This window comes from Leucopleurus acutus (genome assembly GCF_964270905.1).
Source record: "Leucopleurus acutus genome assembly, chromosome: 11".
In the NCBI taxonomy this organism is placed as follows: Eukaryota; Metazoa; Chordata; class Mammalia; order Artiodactyla; family Delphinidae; genus Leucopleurus; species Leucopleurus acutus.
Window position 1 is genome coordinate 32,421,302 of NC_139152.1, and position 15,558 is coordinate 32,436,859.

A 15,558-nucleotide genomic window follows, 5' to 3' on the forward strand; every position below is an offset into this window, starting at 1 on the left:
ATCATTTTCTTACCTTAGATTTTAATATTGCTTTTAAGTGTCATGCCCAACTCTTTTTTTGTCATGCCTGCTGTAATACTCCTATTACTTTAACTATAAACTGACTTTCTACCAGTGAAAATTCTATTTCCTTTGTTCTTGGGTTTTCATGATCTTATACTCAGACATGTTCTTTCCACGTGGAGTTCTCCCTCCCTTTCTCAGCTCTCTTTCCTCTTCTAATAATAGATTCAGCAGAATCTCAGCTTCCGATTAGTAAGAAACAGTCATAGGGCAAGTAATCTGTACAGACATCTTGTCTTTCAGATTTCAGTTTGCGTGGGAATAGAAAATTGAAGGGTTGATATCTGTTTAGTGGGGGGCAGCTCTAGCTCTGGAGAAATCTTACATGGTTAGTTATTTGTAAATACAATTACAGGTGGCTTTACATCATCTTGATGATTGAAGCTCAGTTAAAACACATTCTTAAGACAGAAGAAAGTACTTTAGAGGATATCTGACTAGGCAAAATTGTCCCCTACCCTCTTCCCCTTTCCCCATTTTTGTCCTTAGATAAGCAAATGGCCCCAGCTTCCAATGCCTGGTTTTATTTTTGCTCCAAATACATATCATCTCTTTCATTTTACATGGCTATCTGTTGGAAGTAGAGTGTGCATTCTCATAAAACATTTCAAAGTATATTTTCTGGCTCAAGTGTCTCTGGGTTGTTCAATAATAATAAAATAATTATCTCTTCAGCAACTGCTGTGTCCCAGGCTCAGGGCCAGATACATTAGACACATGGTATCCTATCCTCATGCCAGGGCTGAAAGTTAGCTTTTATCTTCTCATCTATAAAATGAGGAAGCTGAGGCTCAGTGAGATTGTGTAACTTGCACAAAGTCATGCAGTAAGTGGCCAAGATAAAGCTCAGTCTAAATGACATTTGAATCCAGAGCTATTTGGCTTTAAGTCCTATACAGGCATACCTTATTTTATTGTACTTTGCTTTATTATGCTTCGCAGATGTTGTGTTTCTTACAAATTGCAGGTTTGTGACAACCGTGCATCAAGCCAGTCTGTCAGAGCTGTTTTCTTCAACAGCCTTTGCTAACTTTGGGTCTCTGTGTCACATTTTGATTATTCTCACAATATTTCAAACTTCTTCATTATTATTATGTTTGTTATGGGGATCTGTGATCAGTGACATTACTATTGCAAAAAGATTGTGACTTGCTAACAGCTCAGATGATCGTTAGCAGTTTTTAACAATAAAGTATTTTTAAATAAAGGATTGTGCATTATTTTTAGACATAGTGCTGTTGCACATTAATAGACTTCAGTATTGTAAACATAACTTTTATATGCACTGGGAAACCAAAAAATTTGTATGACTCACTTTATTGCGATACTTGCTTTATTGAGGTGATCTGGCACCAAACCTGCCATATCTCCAAGGTATGCCTGTAGTCGCTCTCCTGGATCACATACAACTATGACATACACTTAAAGAGGTTTACTTAACCTTAGTTATTAAAAATCCAAATAAACAAAGCAAAATTACAGGGCCAGAAACCACAAATATTGTCACGTACAGGTTTGGAAGAATAGTCTTAGAAGATGGGATTCCACAGGCCTCGTAAACCCACCTAGAAATGGGCACATGACGGCATTCTTCTCTTGGAAGATCTGCTCATTACTGTCATGTCTCATGAAGGTGGGCCAGGCCACTCATCTGGGGCCTGCAATTCGTTCCCCCTCCCCCCAGCCACGTCACTGTGTTCGTGGAGAGGAAATCCTGCTGTTGAAGCCTCAACCCCCTACTTGGCAGTGGACCTCTCTGATCCTTGTAGATTGTGCTCCCTCAGTGGGCTGGGCAAGCCAGCAGTCAGCTCATTTCAACTCTGTTCAAACTCATGGCCCTTCATTTTAATGTGTCTTCCTGGTTTGGGTCAACACCTGTCTATAGTTCAATATCCAACTGATTTTTCATACCAAGCCAGATACTTGTTCCTGACCCCTTTTAATCTGCTGTATCAATGTGCAGTAACACAAGTATGGAGAAAGATCATGACAGGGAAACCCAGAGCCCGATTCTTTCTGTTCTGCCCGCTTTTCCCCCAGGCTGCTTAATACATGGTAAGCATTTTTCCTTGCTATATCTTGGACCTTCTCTTTATCTCTACTGTATTTATTATTGTTAGAGCACTTCTAATCACCTCAGCCCTAAACTCAAAATAAAAATTTTAAATAACAGTAATTGTCACCACTGCTGCCACCATCACCAAACTTTTCCTTCCCCAGAGCAATTATGTTTGAGAAGAAAATCATTCCCTCTCATATGATTTTAGTTCTCTCCTTGTCTTTTCCTTTTTAATGGATCTTCCTGTTAATGTTATACTTAGAAACTTTATGAGAAACAAAATATAAGGTTTAACTTGGAAATTTTAGAGAAACAAAACACCATGTGTTTGTTATTGTTAAACTTTTGTGAAGTTTTATACTAACTCTTACTGTGGTGCATTAACACCGTGTGTGCATGTGAGTGTGGGTTCATTGCTGTTGTCTCAGGGAATATGGTAATGGGAGCAAACCTTTTGTGGCACGAACAGAGTGCTTGTCTCATGCTTAGCCCTTTGCGTAGGTTGATTATCTCAGTTAACCCTCATGACCCTCTGACATGAGTCCTATTATTATTCCTGGTTTACAGATAAGGAAACTAAATAAAGCTTAGGGACCATTAAAAATGTCTATAGGGTCACATAAGACACAAACCCAACCTTCCTGAGAACACAGCCCCTGGCCAGGTACCATCATAGCTGGAGCGCAAAGGTAGAAACAATTCGGTTATTGGCAAGTACCACAGCAGTGTGTCTGTCTACATTTTCAAAGGTAAATATGGGATGGAAACTTTCAACTTCAAATAATTTGGAGAGATTCAACTTTAACTCAGTCAAATGGGTATGTATGTATTATATCCTGTTAGTAGCAACGGTTAATTCTGGGTCTTATGACAGTTACACTGTTGACTGAGATGGATGCTGACTGATGGCTTTCACCCCGCCAACATCCACAGAAATACAACAGTCTTTGGGTAAACAAAAATGTTATTTTCTGGTTATACCTATCATCTGATAGAAATTATGAAACATGCTCTACTCAGACTTTTTGGAAAGTAAAAAAGAAAGTATATGTTTCTGTGTACTTTGTGATATATAGTCAGACCTAATTTATAAATTTCTCATGTTTTTGATCTATGGATATTTTAAATGCAGACTTCTCTGGAAAAGTATCTCTAAATATAGTTTTTAGACAAATGCATCATATTTTCCCAATTATTTTAACATTGTGACTTGTAATAATTCTCTAAGGGAAAGGTATTCTTATTTTTTATTCATTTATTCATGCATCTGGCAATAATTTATTGAATGTTTACCAAATATCAAACTGGTGTCACTACTTAATAGCTGTGTGGTGCTCAAGATTCACTTTCTGGGGTTCACTTTTCATTTCTGTAAATTGTGACGAGAAAAATAATGCCTACCTCAAAGAGTTGTTTAAGGGTAAAATGAGGTAACCCATGTAAGTAACATAGAGAAGAGCTGGCATGTTGCAGTTGCGCCAAGTGTGTTAGCTGTTTTAGTGGTGAACTTGGAGAATGGGCATTAATAAATGTAAATTTTCATCTCCAGAAGCACACGTTTTGCCAGGAGAAACAGGGCTGTAAACAATAATCATAAAGCATTGTATTAGTTTCAGCAGGAGATCTAGTTCAAGGTACAGTGATAGTGCAAGGCGCAAGTGGTTAACTGAGCTATGGGTCGTCAGGACTTCCTTCATAGAGGAGGTGACTCTGGAATGACATCTTAAAGGAGAAGTTTGAGATTTGAGTAAATAAATAAGTAAGTGGGAGGAGACATTTCAGGTAAAACTTGCTAAGGTAGAAAATGACTTGTCTCATTCCGATAACTGCAAGAAGTTCCATGCGGTCTAAGTGACAGATGGAGGATGGAGGATTCTTTGGTTATGTTTTTCAATTCTGGCTGTATATTAGATAACATGTAGGGCTTAAGGGATAAATCCCCTAGGGTTGTGTCCTTTACAGTTGTATTTTAGTAGGTGTGGAGCAGGGGCTCTCAATGTGGCCACATGTTTGAAGCTACTGGAGGACTTTCAAATGTACGGGTAGCAGGACCCCATGCCCAGGATTCTGATTTAAATAGTTTGGGTGGAGCCCAGACATTGAGGTTATTTAAATGATCCCCAGGTGATTCCCATCTCTTCATCATATAAATAGTGTCATTGCCTCTATAAATCAGTTATAACATGGGCAGCTCAAATTGTGGTATTGTCTTACATTGGGGAAAATGTTATTTGCAGAAAAACTTTTAACAAGATGATTAGCATTTACTCTAGATTTTGAGAGTATTAGCCTGTGATATAAGCAAAAAGTTATGAGAGTAAATATGAATAGCATTTAGACTTATGTTCAAATAAAAAGAGCAAATGTCTGTTTTAAATTAATCTTTCTCAATGGTGCACATTCTAGGCACCGCAGTGGATTCTGGAGATAGATATATATGACCTAATGATTATTGACTGTCTAGATTCTGTTAAACTTGGGCTATGAAGTCAGTGTCTTAGTTTGAATCCTTGCTCTACCACTTACTAGCCAGGGCTGGAGCAATTACCTAATTCCTTTCCTTGGTTAAACAGTAGTACCTAATAATAGTATCTGTTGTAGGGGATTGTTGTGAAAATCAGATGAGAAATTCATGTAAAGTGTTTAGCACAATGCCTGGCACATTCCTTAGGTATCTTTTCTTTCCTGGACTCTCTGCTCTCTTCTTTTTTTTTTGCGGTATGCGGGCCTCTCACTGTTGTGGCCTCTCCCGTTGCGGAGCACAGGCTCTGGACGCGCAGGCCCAGCGGCCATGGCTCACGGGCCCAGCCGCCCCGCAGCATGTGGGATCTTCCCAGACCGGGGCACGAACCCGTGTCCCCTGCATCGACAGGCGGACTCTCAACCACTGCGCCACCAGGGAAGCCCTCTGCTCTGTCTTCTTAACACAGGGGGCCCCCTTCTTAACACAGAAGGCTCTGTTTACCTTCCCTTTCCCTGTCCTCTGAAGGGCATTCAGAAAACTCATCTTGTTTGTTTGGTCTCTCTCAGAGATCACTGTCTTGTGTTCCTGGTGTCCAGAGTTTCATACATGTTGTCTAGTTATTTCATTGTTTTATGCAGAATGGTAAGTCTAGTCCCTGTTATTCTATCTTACCTAGAAGTAGAAGTGATACATGTTTAAATAAATGACTTATTTGAACAGCCTAATACAACGTACATTTAGGATTTTAGTTAGTACTTAACATTTGTAGTCTTTGAGGGGCATCAGTGCTAAAGAGGGTATCCGTGTGGTACAGTAGCATGGTCCATAACTGCCATAGATCATTCACAGTATTAGATCAGGTGACAACACTGTTCTTTTGTAAACAGGCAGGAAATGTTTCTATTTCTAGCCTCCAGTGACAAGTAACATTAAAAGTGTTCATTTTCTTCCCAAATTAAATTCAGTGGTGAATACATTGAGTAGCTTGAAATGTTATTCTTCCTGTTACTACTATGGTGACCAGTATACTGAAAAATAAGGCAAAAGTTTTTGAAGAAATTGGAGTTGCTTTTCCAGGGAAGTCCTCAGTGATAAGGATACATGTAGAGTAGCTTGGAGGATCTTATGGTTTAGATTGATAGTTAAATGTTATGTTGGTAGCTTAGGTCTTGATGCCCTCAGTCCCCCTCCCCTCCCCATTTTGGTTGAAATACTCCACGATGTTTTAAATTAAGATTTGATTTGCAAAACATAAGGTTGTGAGTTGAAAGCAGCAAATGCTATTGAGCAGGTCAAAAGATGTGTTTCTAATAAATTAGTGGAAATAACACTCTGGCAACAAAGAGATATATCTAGATTTAATGTGCTTGAGTGTTTTATATACATACTGTATTGTAAATTCTGCCTTTGTTTTCTTTTTCTACTTAATATTTCAGGGACATCTTTCTGTGTCAAATATCAGTTTTAACAGTTACATAATATTTCAGTAATTTACTTAACCACATCTTGATGTATATTTAATTTTTTCGAACTTTTTGATATATTGAAAGGCTTTAATTAATAGACTTGTAAATTAAAAATTTCCCATTTATGAAACTAATTTTTAAACATTAAATTTCTAAAAATCATATTGCTGGGTAGGCATATTTTGAATTTTGAAATACTAATTACCTTCTAGAAAGGTTTATCAATTAAAATTCCCTCAAAACTTGAATTAGAGCACCTATTTCCCATTCTGGGTTTGTTATTGTTTTTAATCTTCATGAAGTTAATAGTCAAAAAGTGATAATTTAATGTTTTTATTTTTCAAATATTTATATATAGAACATAGTTGGTTTTCCTTAGATTGTTGACTATTACAGGTAATGTTGAAATTACTTTTTTTTCCCTGAAGTGCTTAAAAATGATTTATCTCTATTGCAAAATGAAAGGTTTTATTTTTCTTTCAGAGAATTTCAGGCATGAACTTACACCTGAGAGAGAGGGCTTTTATTCGTTTTATTCGAGGTTTTCTTTTTAGTGTTCAGTTGGGTTCAAGGAGCAGAGTCACAATTCTTGGAATGATAAGGCCATTAGCATTGCAGCCAGGTTAAAGTGACTTGGAGTGAAGTCTAGAAATCTCCCTCCTGTCTCCTCCTCTGTTTGAAACACTGCTCTGGGAATAGTTATTATTAAGAATGATGTAGACTTTTCCCCCCTCTTAGGCTTTATTTATTTAATTATGAAATATCACTTAATAATTTATTATTGAATGTTTATCCTTATTATTCTTCAAGATGGACCTTGGGGTGAAATGTCCTGGGACAGGGCTGTTAATTGACTTGATTAAAATGTCTTCTTATAGAGGTGATGTGGCCTGTTTAGAACTCATCTTCCTGTCTCTTCATCAGCACATATACCTAAGTATATACCTCCCTGGGTGTATAAGTTCTGGGGTTGGGCATATTTATTAATATGTCTGTTTACTTTCAGGGTTTCGTGCACCTGAAGTTGCCAGAGGAAATGTTATTTATAACCAACAGGCTGATGTTTATTCATTTGGTTTGCTACTCTATGATATTTTGACAACTGGAGGTAGAATAGCAGAGGGTTTGAAGTTCCCAAATGAGTTTGATGAATTGGCAATACAAGGAAAATTACCTGGTAAGTTTTATTTTATCTACAATAAAGATTATTATTATTTTTTAATAGCAGCTTCATTTCCAAGTTATTTAATTGTAGTTGTATAGTAATTCATTTCACAGCTGAAAATTTTTTTAGTGCATGAATATTCTTAAATTCTGTGACATATTAATAAAATCATATGAGAAAGATAGAATTTATAGGGCTTCTTTTTAATATTCCAAATATTGATATATTTGGTATTATATTTAGAAGAATACTCAGAGAAGGAAATACTATTAGAACTCCAGGTTTAGTGACTTTTCTTCTTGTAAGGAGTTACTAAGTGTCCATTAGCTTGGGCTATTTTCATTTTCTTGGAGTGAAGTAATTTCTATGCAGGAATGGAAGCTTCAATTATTTACAATAATAATTTTTAGTAGTAAATATTAGTAAGAATTCGTAAATGAGTATTCAATGAAATCAAATCTCATTTTGAATGGTTGCCTCATGCTTTAAAGAAATTCTAGGGCTTTGTCATTCATTCCTTAACTCTTCAGTTCTCATTCTAAAGTATTCTTTTAAATATATTTAGTTTCTCATATTTTCTGCTTTTCTTTTCATTTAAGAAAAGTTTTGAGTGTATACTATGTTCCATCTGCAGGGAATACAGCTTTAACTATCTCCTTCTGGGGAACCTTTAAAGATTCCCAACAGAAGGAAATCTATTATTATTCGACTAAACTTTGTGCACAATCTAGGTCATCTCCCTCATTTTATCAGTTAGCTTTCCAGTGAAAGTTTTCAGGTCTGTATTCTATACCAATCAGAAAAATGGCATACCTCTTATAAAAAAAAAATGTGCACAAAGTGACTGTGGGGGTAACTTTGGATTAAATGGATTAAATGCTTGTCTACATTGAATATTAAAATAAAAAGTATTTGCAAAGCAGTCTATTATATGAACAAAAGTGTTTTCAAAGTCTATTTGAAATGAAGGTATGAAAGGAAAATCTATTTTTATTCAGTTGGTATTTGTGTCTCTTTTTATACTGTAAAAATTAAGAACTCATTCTTGATGTCTCTAGTGGAGACAGTTAACAAAATTAGCTTTAAGAGTGATAAGTAGATTCATGATATATATGGGATTATAGAGATCAGTGGTTCCTTTGCAATGTCTGGACCTCTCATACACATTGAGAAGAAATAAAATAATTGTTCTGATTTGTCCAGTGTTTAAGCGTGATATGTTTTTTAATGTTTTAGATCCAGTTAAAGAATATGGTTGTGCCCCATGGCCTATGGTTGAGAAGTTAATTAAAAAATGTTTGAAAGAAAATCCTCAGGAAAGACCTACTTCTGCCCAGGTATTTGTGTAGTCAAAATTTATCAGTATTTTGTTCAGAACATCAAAAATATATATGTAATATTCAAATATATATACTCAAACATATAAACAAACACACACAGTTTAAAACAGTTATAAAGCAAAACTCCTCTATCCCGTCACTACCCCAGGCACAAAATAAAGGGCCAACACCCCAGAAACGCATATATGCCTCTTTCTGATTGCATCACCCTCTTTTCTCTATATGTAGCCAGTCTCCTGACTTTCATGATAATCATTGTTTATTTTTCTTTTTATGATTTTACTACCCAGTTTATAATTTATTTAAAATGGAATCATAGTCACGTGCTGTTCTGAGTTTTTTCAGTTGTTCTCCCAACATTATTTTGTAAGCTTCATTCATGTTGTTGAACATAGCTGTTGATTACTTTCCCTACTATTCCATTCCATTGTTTGAATGCACAACAATGTATTTACCCATGATCATATCAGTGGGTATTGGTATTGTTTCTAGTTTTTTGCTATTATAAATAGTGCTGTTAATGAGTGCGGTCGTACATGTCACCTAGTGCAAATTGTATCAGAATTGCTTTGTGGTATCTAACCAGGAGTTGAATTGCAGAATCATGGGATATGGGAATATCTAAATCATTTCTTGAAGAAGTTGTACTAGCTTAACAGTTCCATCACCTGTATATTAAGGTAGCTGTTTTTTTTAATATATTCTCCCTAAACGTTGTACTATCTGACTTCTTAATTTTTTCCAAACAGATTCAGTCTTGTGTATTGATTTACATTTTCCTAATTACTAATAAAGATGAGCATCTCTTTATATATTCATTGGTCACATATATGTTTCCTCTTCTGGAAAATGCCTGTTCATTATTTAGCCATTTTTCTATTGAGTTGTTTTTGTAAAAATAAAATTTAAAAAGCGCTTCTTTATACATTGTATACTAAAACTTTGTTGGTTATATATGTTGCAAATTTCTTTTCCCAATTCATGGTTTGCATTTTTATTTCCTAAAGAGTGCCTTTTGATTAACAGATTTTCTTCATTTTAATAGAGATAAATTTAACAATACTTCTTTTTATGGTTATTAATTTTAGGGTCCTGTTTTAAAAGGTCCTTATCTCTCTCAGAGTCACAAAAATATTTACCTATTGTTTCTTCAAAATGTTTAAAATTTTGTTCTTAATAGTTAAGTTCTGAATCCATCAGGAAATGACATTTTAATCTAGATCCAATTTCCTTTTTTCCTTATGGGTAACCAATTTTTCCAGCTTCATCTATGAAATTGTTTCTTCCTTTGTCTTCTACTGATCTTTTTATTTTCCATTTCCACTCTGTAATATACACTCAAAGATAAACACACACACATTCTCTTCCATTGGTCAATTTACCTGTTCTTCCTCCGGTACAATCCTGTCTTAATTCCTGAAGCTTTATAATAGTCTCTTTCCCCCCTTATTTTTATCCTTTAGGAATGCTTTAGCTGTTCTTCAGTCTAGTTTTTCCATATAAAATTTTAAATCACTTTGTCAACTTTTATGAAAAATTCTATTGTGCTTTGGATTAGACTTGCATTGAATCTGTAGACAATATCCTTATGATATATTGTCTCTCTATTCTTGAATATGGGTTATCTCTGTATTTAGGTCTTCTTAAGTGTCTTTCAATAAAGTTTTATAATTTTGCATCTAGGTCTTGCACATCTTTTTCTGGATTATCTTGCTATAAATTGCTTTACACTCAATTCCTGGCTTGAGATGTTTTTGAATCACCCAGGTGATGAGAATCTGGTCTACAAATCTCGAGAACAAGCTTATTAATTAATAAACAGTTTCTCAGGGTTCTTTTGCTCTCTCCCCCTGTGTCTGTAAAGTCCCAAGGCAACTTTTCTTATAAACCAGTGAGAGTGGGAGTGTGGAGTGGCTTTATATCTGGTTCTCATTTATTCTAAATATGCAGTCCTTTTGGGATCCCAGTTTTATGGGAACAAGACTACATTCTCCACTTTGGGCAGGTCATAGGTTTAACTCTTTCCCACTGGCCTCACAAGGCACTAAAAACCGCACATCAGTTTTGCTTCAATAGACAAATGCCTAAAGGGAAAATTGGGCTTCAGGGTTCATCTGACCTCTCTGGATTCTGTCTTTCATTAATATTTTGGCCTGAAAATTCTATATGGTGTTGTCAGATCTTTAATGTTTTTAAGAGATTAAAAAATAATTTCTTCAGCATTTTAAGTTGTATTCAGCTGGAAGTTTTGTCCAAATAACCTCTTCCACCATATTATTGGAAACAGAACTCTTACTATGTTTTAAATGAAACAGATTTTAATAGATCAAAATAAGAGCTGTTTTTATGTTGTGGACTCTCAATTTTGTATAATAATTCATTGAAAAATTTTTGTTCAATTTTAAATTTCCTACTCAGAAATAGCTGAGGACATGTATACACTGCCTTTATCAAACATCATATAATCATCTTGACTAGTTGCCTTACTGACTTTTTAATTTTGGTTGCTACCAGTGTTAATTACACAGACTTTAAAAAAAAATTATCAAAGCAAAATTTTCCAGAGCTTAATTATTATTTTACTTTTTCTTCTTTTAATTTTCACTTATATTTCACCTGTATTTTACAGATTGCATAACAATCTTGAGGGTTTTTTTTAGCACATGACAGTTTTCAGAAACTTTCACATACCCGTTTAGTCTTTAGAATACAGTGTGTACTAGGCAAGGTGCGTAAACTCATCACCTTTGTCAGATGAGTCACTGGGAGAAATGGAGCTGTCTTGGAGCCTCGTGAGTGGCAGGTAAGTGGCTGTGACACAGGGCTCTAATTCCATTTTCCTGACCCCTGGTTCTGTTTCCTTACGCTGGCTCTCTGCCATCTCTTTAGTTCGTTAGTGCTTGAAGGAAAAATATAAAAACAGAATCTAGAGGTGATTTGTGAGTTTTGTTACCAAAATCAAAATGTCTTTTCCCTTCAACTGGTAGAAGGTGTATTCTATCGTGGGCCCTTCAACATGATGCGTCTCTGCGGTATGAAACTGAATGAAGAATAGTTCCTGACTCTGCTAAATTCTGTTCATTTGGCACTTTTGAGATTTTCTTTTCAAGTTACAAAACATACCATATGTACAAAAGTGCGTATATCATGCATAGCTTAAAAATAAGTATTATCTTAATATCTATAGTTTGATTGTTAATCTTGTTGCTCCGAATGGGTCACAGTTTAAATAAGATTTAGGTTTAGTGCTGTAACATTTAATACTACCTTATGCATAATGATATGATCTTTCAAGAGGGCATGTGTTAACCTGATGTGTTATTTTGTTAATTTTTAAACTTTCTCAGGTCTTTGACATTTTGAATTCAGCTGAGTTAATCTGTCTGATGAGGCGTATATCAATACCTAAAAACTTTACTGTTGAATGCATGGTTGCTATGAATCATAACAGCAAGAATGCAAGCATTTGGCTGGGCTGTGGGCACACTGACAAAGGACAGCTCTCCTTTCTTGACTTAAATACAGAAAGATACACTTCTGCGGTAAGTCCAAATACCATTTAAATTAGTGAAACTCCAGAAAACTCACTTTGCAAATTATTTTAAAGCATGAAACAATTGAAAATTACTTAGGGGTACTCAGTGTGCAGGTGCGAAGTGTCCAGGACTTGAAGAACCGGCATTTGGTTTTGGACACAGCTATTTGGGTTCAACTGCTGGGCAGAACCTTTTGTCAGGGGCCCAGCCAAGAACCAGGCCCGTGAGATTCCCGAGGGTGTCCATGACTTTCAAGTGGACTGCAGTGACTGGTTCTTTAAAAAAAAAAAAAAAGTTACTTGCGATAATATATATATATATATATGTGTGTATATATATATATATATTATATATATTATATATATATATAATATAATATAGGAGTGTTATTAAATTAGCTTCCTGTTAAAACAAGTGTATTCACATGAAATGAAGTAGTGTGTGTTTTATTTTAAAATCACAGTATATGTGTGTCTTAGGTCAGGAATGCTAGAAACACAGCCTGAAACAGAGAATCTTATATGAGTGATTCAAGGAGAGAGAAACTTTTAAGGAGGTATGGGAAGCCACATAGATCAGGGGAAGAAGCTTAGCAAAAATGTAGTGTCTGAGGAAGTCTAGCCTCAGTCTTTACCCACAAGAAACTCTGGAATGTGAATAACGGCACAGATTTATCCCTTCACCAGGCAAGGGGTCCAGTATTTCATTCCCACTTATCAGTCAGTCATCAGCTGCAATTTGCCCAAGGGTAGGGGTGGCATAACCTCCCAACCATTTCTTAACAAGCCAGCTCCCATGAGCTGAAGGTAGTGAAGGGTGCAGCTCTGAGCTCTTAGTAGCCAACACTCAGAGCAGCCGGGGGTGGGTGATAGAGGAGATCTGGGCATGGCTTCTGCAAGATGGATCAATAAATTATATTGGGAAATATAAGGTATATTTCTAGACTTACCTTATATTTCCCAATAAATTATATTGGGAAATATAAGGTAAATTTCTAGACTTAAAAAAACCTTATATTTTGACTGTTGCCTTGAAAGAAATGTTGTACCTAAACATTATTCTTAAGGTTGAACAATCCTCTTATATTATTTTGATGGAGTGGGAAATGATACTGAGAAGTAATTTTCAATTTTTAGTTTCAGGTGCATTCTAGGCAGGCATTTTTTTTTTTTTTTTTTTTTTTTGCCGGTTAACTCATTTATTGTTGAAAGTTAAATAATATTGTCATTGTTTTAAAAATGAAAACCAAGAAAGTAAAAAGAGTTAAGTATGTGGATTACATAATATTTTCATTCTATGTAAGTTCTAGTCACTTAAGCTAGAACCAAGTCCTTTAAAGCGTGTTTTCTTTTCTTAACAGGAAGTTACTGATAGTAGAATATTGTGCCTAGCCTTGGTGCATCTTCCTGTTGAAAAGGAAAGCTGGATTGTATCTGGAACACAGTCTGGCATGCTCCTCGTCGTCAATACTGAAGATGAGAGAAAGAGGCACACTCTTGAAAAGATGACTGATTCTGTTACTTGCTTGTATTGCAATTCCTTTTCCAAGCAAAGGTAAGGTGGTGATTTTGACCATTGGGGGAAAATTACATATCTTTTAGATGACTTAATTGTGTGCAAAATTGTTACAGTATCAAGAAAGGTTGCTCATTTTTAACATTTTTCCATTGGTTGCATATATTAAAGGGAACTATAGGAGGCCACGAAGATATTTGCATTTTTCTGTATACAGATCAAGCTGAGACAGTTAAAAAATAGGTCAGTCATTTCTTCAGACTTCCAGCCTTGCTCCTGGTTTTATCTCAACTATGGCTCTAACTCTTCAACACTTAGCACATCAGTTGATTTTTGTAGGGCCTCTTCAAAAATGAGTTCTCATTCATTCTTACTTTGAATACATGTATATCAATAAACTGTTAATGCCAGTCTAAAGCATATCACTTAACTAACTACCAAATTGGAAAAAAAAACTTCAGTAGATGAGTTCAGAAGTTGTCAATAGTGAAATGGCTTAACCATTATCAGTCGAAAAGATTTTATCTCAGGAATTTATCGAAATGGCAGAATTTCAGGTGTAACAGGTTGGTTGCTGTAATATTTGGGGAAGTATGATTTCCAGGAGCCATTTAGATTATGCACCATATACTTCTCTGGTTTAAGTCAGTACTGGAAAATAAAAAGTATTAGAAAAATGTGAAGTCCAAGTTTTTGGTGGCTAAAATATAAACTCCACTGGCAATTTTGGAGTTGAAATTATTTGGATACTGTCAAATAAAAATTTCATCAGATGAAGTCAAATAGGCAAGGAAGACTTTATATTTAAGATTATTGCAATAGGGGAGAGGGATTGGACTCAGCTCTGCTGAAATAAAAGGTGGGAGATTTTTTTAAACCCTGTAATGAGCTACTGGAAAAGTACTGGAGGACATTGGGGGACGGGGAGGGTCAGTGTGATTAGGTTATCTGTGTTTGCTGATTGTTGCTTATTGAAGTAGGCTCCTACCCTCCCACAAAGAATGGGAGAAGGGGTGCCATCCTTCCTGATGACATTTCAGAGAGGGCACCCAGATCCTTGAGAAAAGACATTCTTGAGTTGTAAAACTTGAAGAAGCTCTACATCTTAAATGGGCAGAGAAAGAAGTTGCAATGTAAGTTTTCTCAAGTAAATGCTCTAAGGAAAAGGAGGTAGAGGCCAATAATCAGGAAGAAACCTATCTAAAGTTTAGTTAAGGTAGGTGGGATGTTAAGACCATCTTGGTCAATATAAGCATTATTTTTGTAACAATTCTGACATTTTTTCTTTTAGCAAGCAGAAAAATTTCCTTTTAGTGGGAACTGCTGATGGCAACTTAGCAATTTTTGAAGATAAAACGGTTAAGGTAAATGTTGAATGCATTCTGCATGAGAATTTAAGTTCTTTGTTTTATGTTTACTCATCACCACCTTCCTTCTAACTGATTATAAACTCCCTGAGATTCTGGATCATATATTCTGCTTTTTACCTTTCTATTGCTTCAGGAAGTGTTGAACACAGTACATTCTCTATAAGTACTTACTGATTAACTGTATATTTTATAGGAATGAACCAAGGATGAATTGATAAATGAGATCTGCTTTATAAGGTTAGGGATGGAAATAATTCCATTTTTATATAAGTGAAGTAGATAATTTCTTATAAATACATTTTGGAAAAAACAGGGGAAACAAGTTTTAAGTCTGGCTTGCTACCAACCTGTTCTTTCTTTTTTTTCTTTTTTTTAACATATTTATTGGAGTATAATTGCTTTACAATGGTGTGTTAGTTTCTGCTGTATAACAAAGTGAATCAGCTATGTGTATACATACATCCCCATATCTCCTCCCTCTTGCATCTCCCTCCCTCCCACCCTCCCTATCCCACCCCTCTAGGTGGACACAAAGCACTGAGCTGATCTCCCTGTGCTATGCAGCTGCTTCCCACTAGCT

The 15,558-nt window shown here is 35.6% G+C and overlaps 1 protein-coding gene across 1 annotated transcript in view; it reads left to right on the forward strand.

The window, feature by feature from the left end:
* The window catches only part of LRRK2 (leucine rich repeat kinase 2), a gene marked incomplete at both ends in the record, with an annotated part of 152,938 nt that overhangs the window by 124,339 nt on the left and 13,041 nt on the right, over positions 1-15,558 (forward strand). The window contains 5 exons of the mRNA XM_082849938.1: positions 7,059-7,229; positions 8,454-8,554; positions 11,905-12,099; positions 13,454-13,647; positions 14,900-14,972. Coding sequence (XP_082706064.1) covers positions 7,059-7,229; positions 8,454-8,554; positions 11,905-12,099; positions 13,454-13,647; positions 14,900-14,972 — 734 coding nt within the window. The remainder of the gene's footprint in view (positions 1-7,058; positions 7,230-8,453; positions 8,555-11,904; positions 12,100-13,453; positions 13,648-14,899; positions 14,973-15,558) is intronic.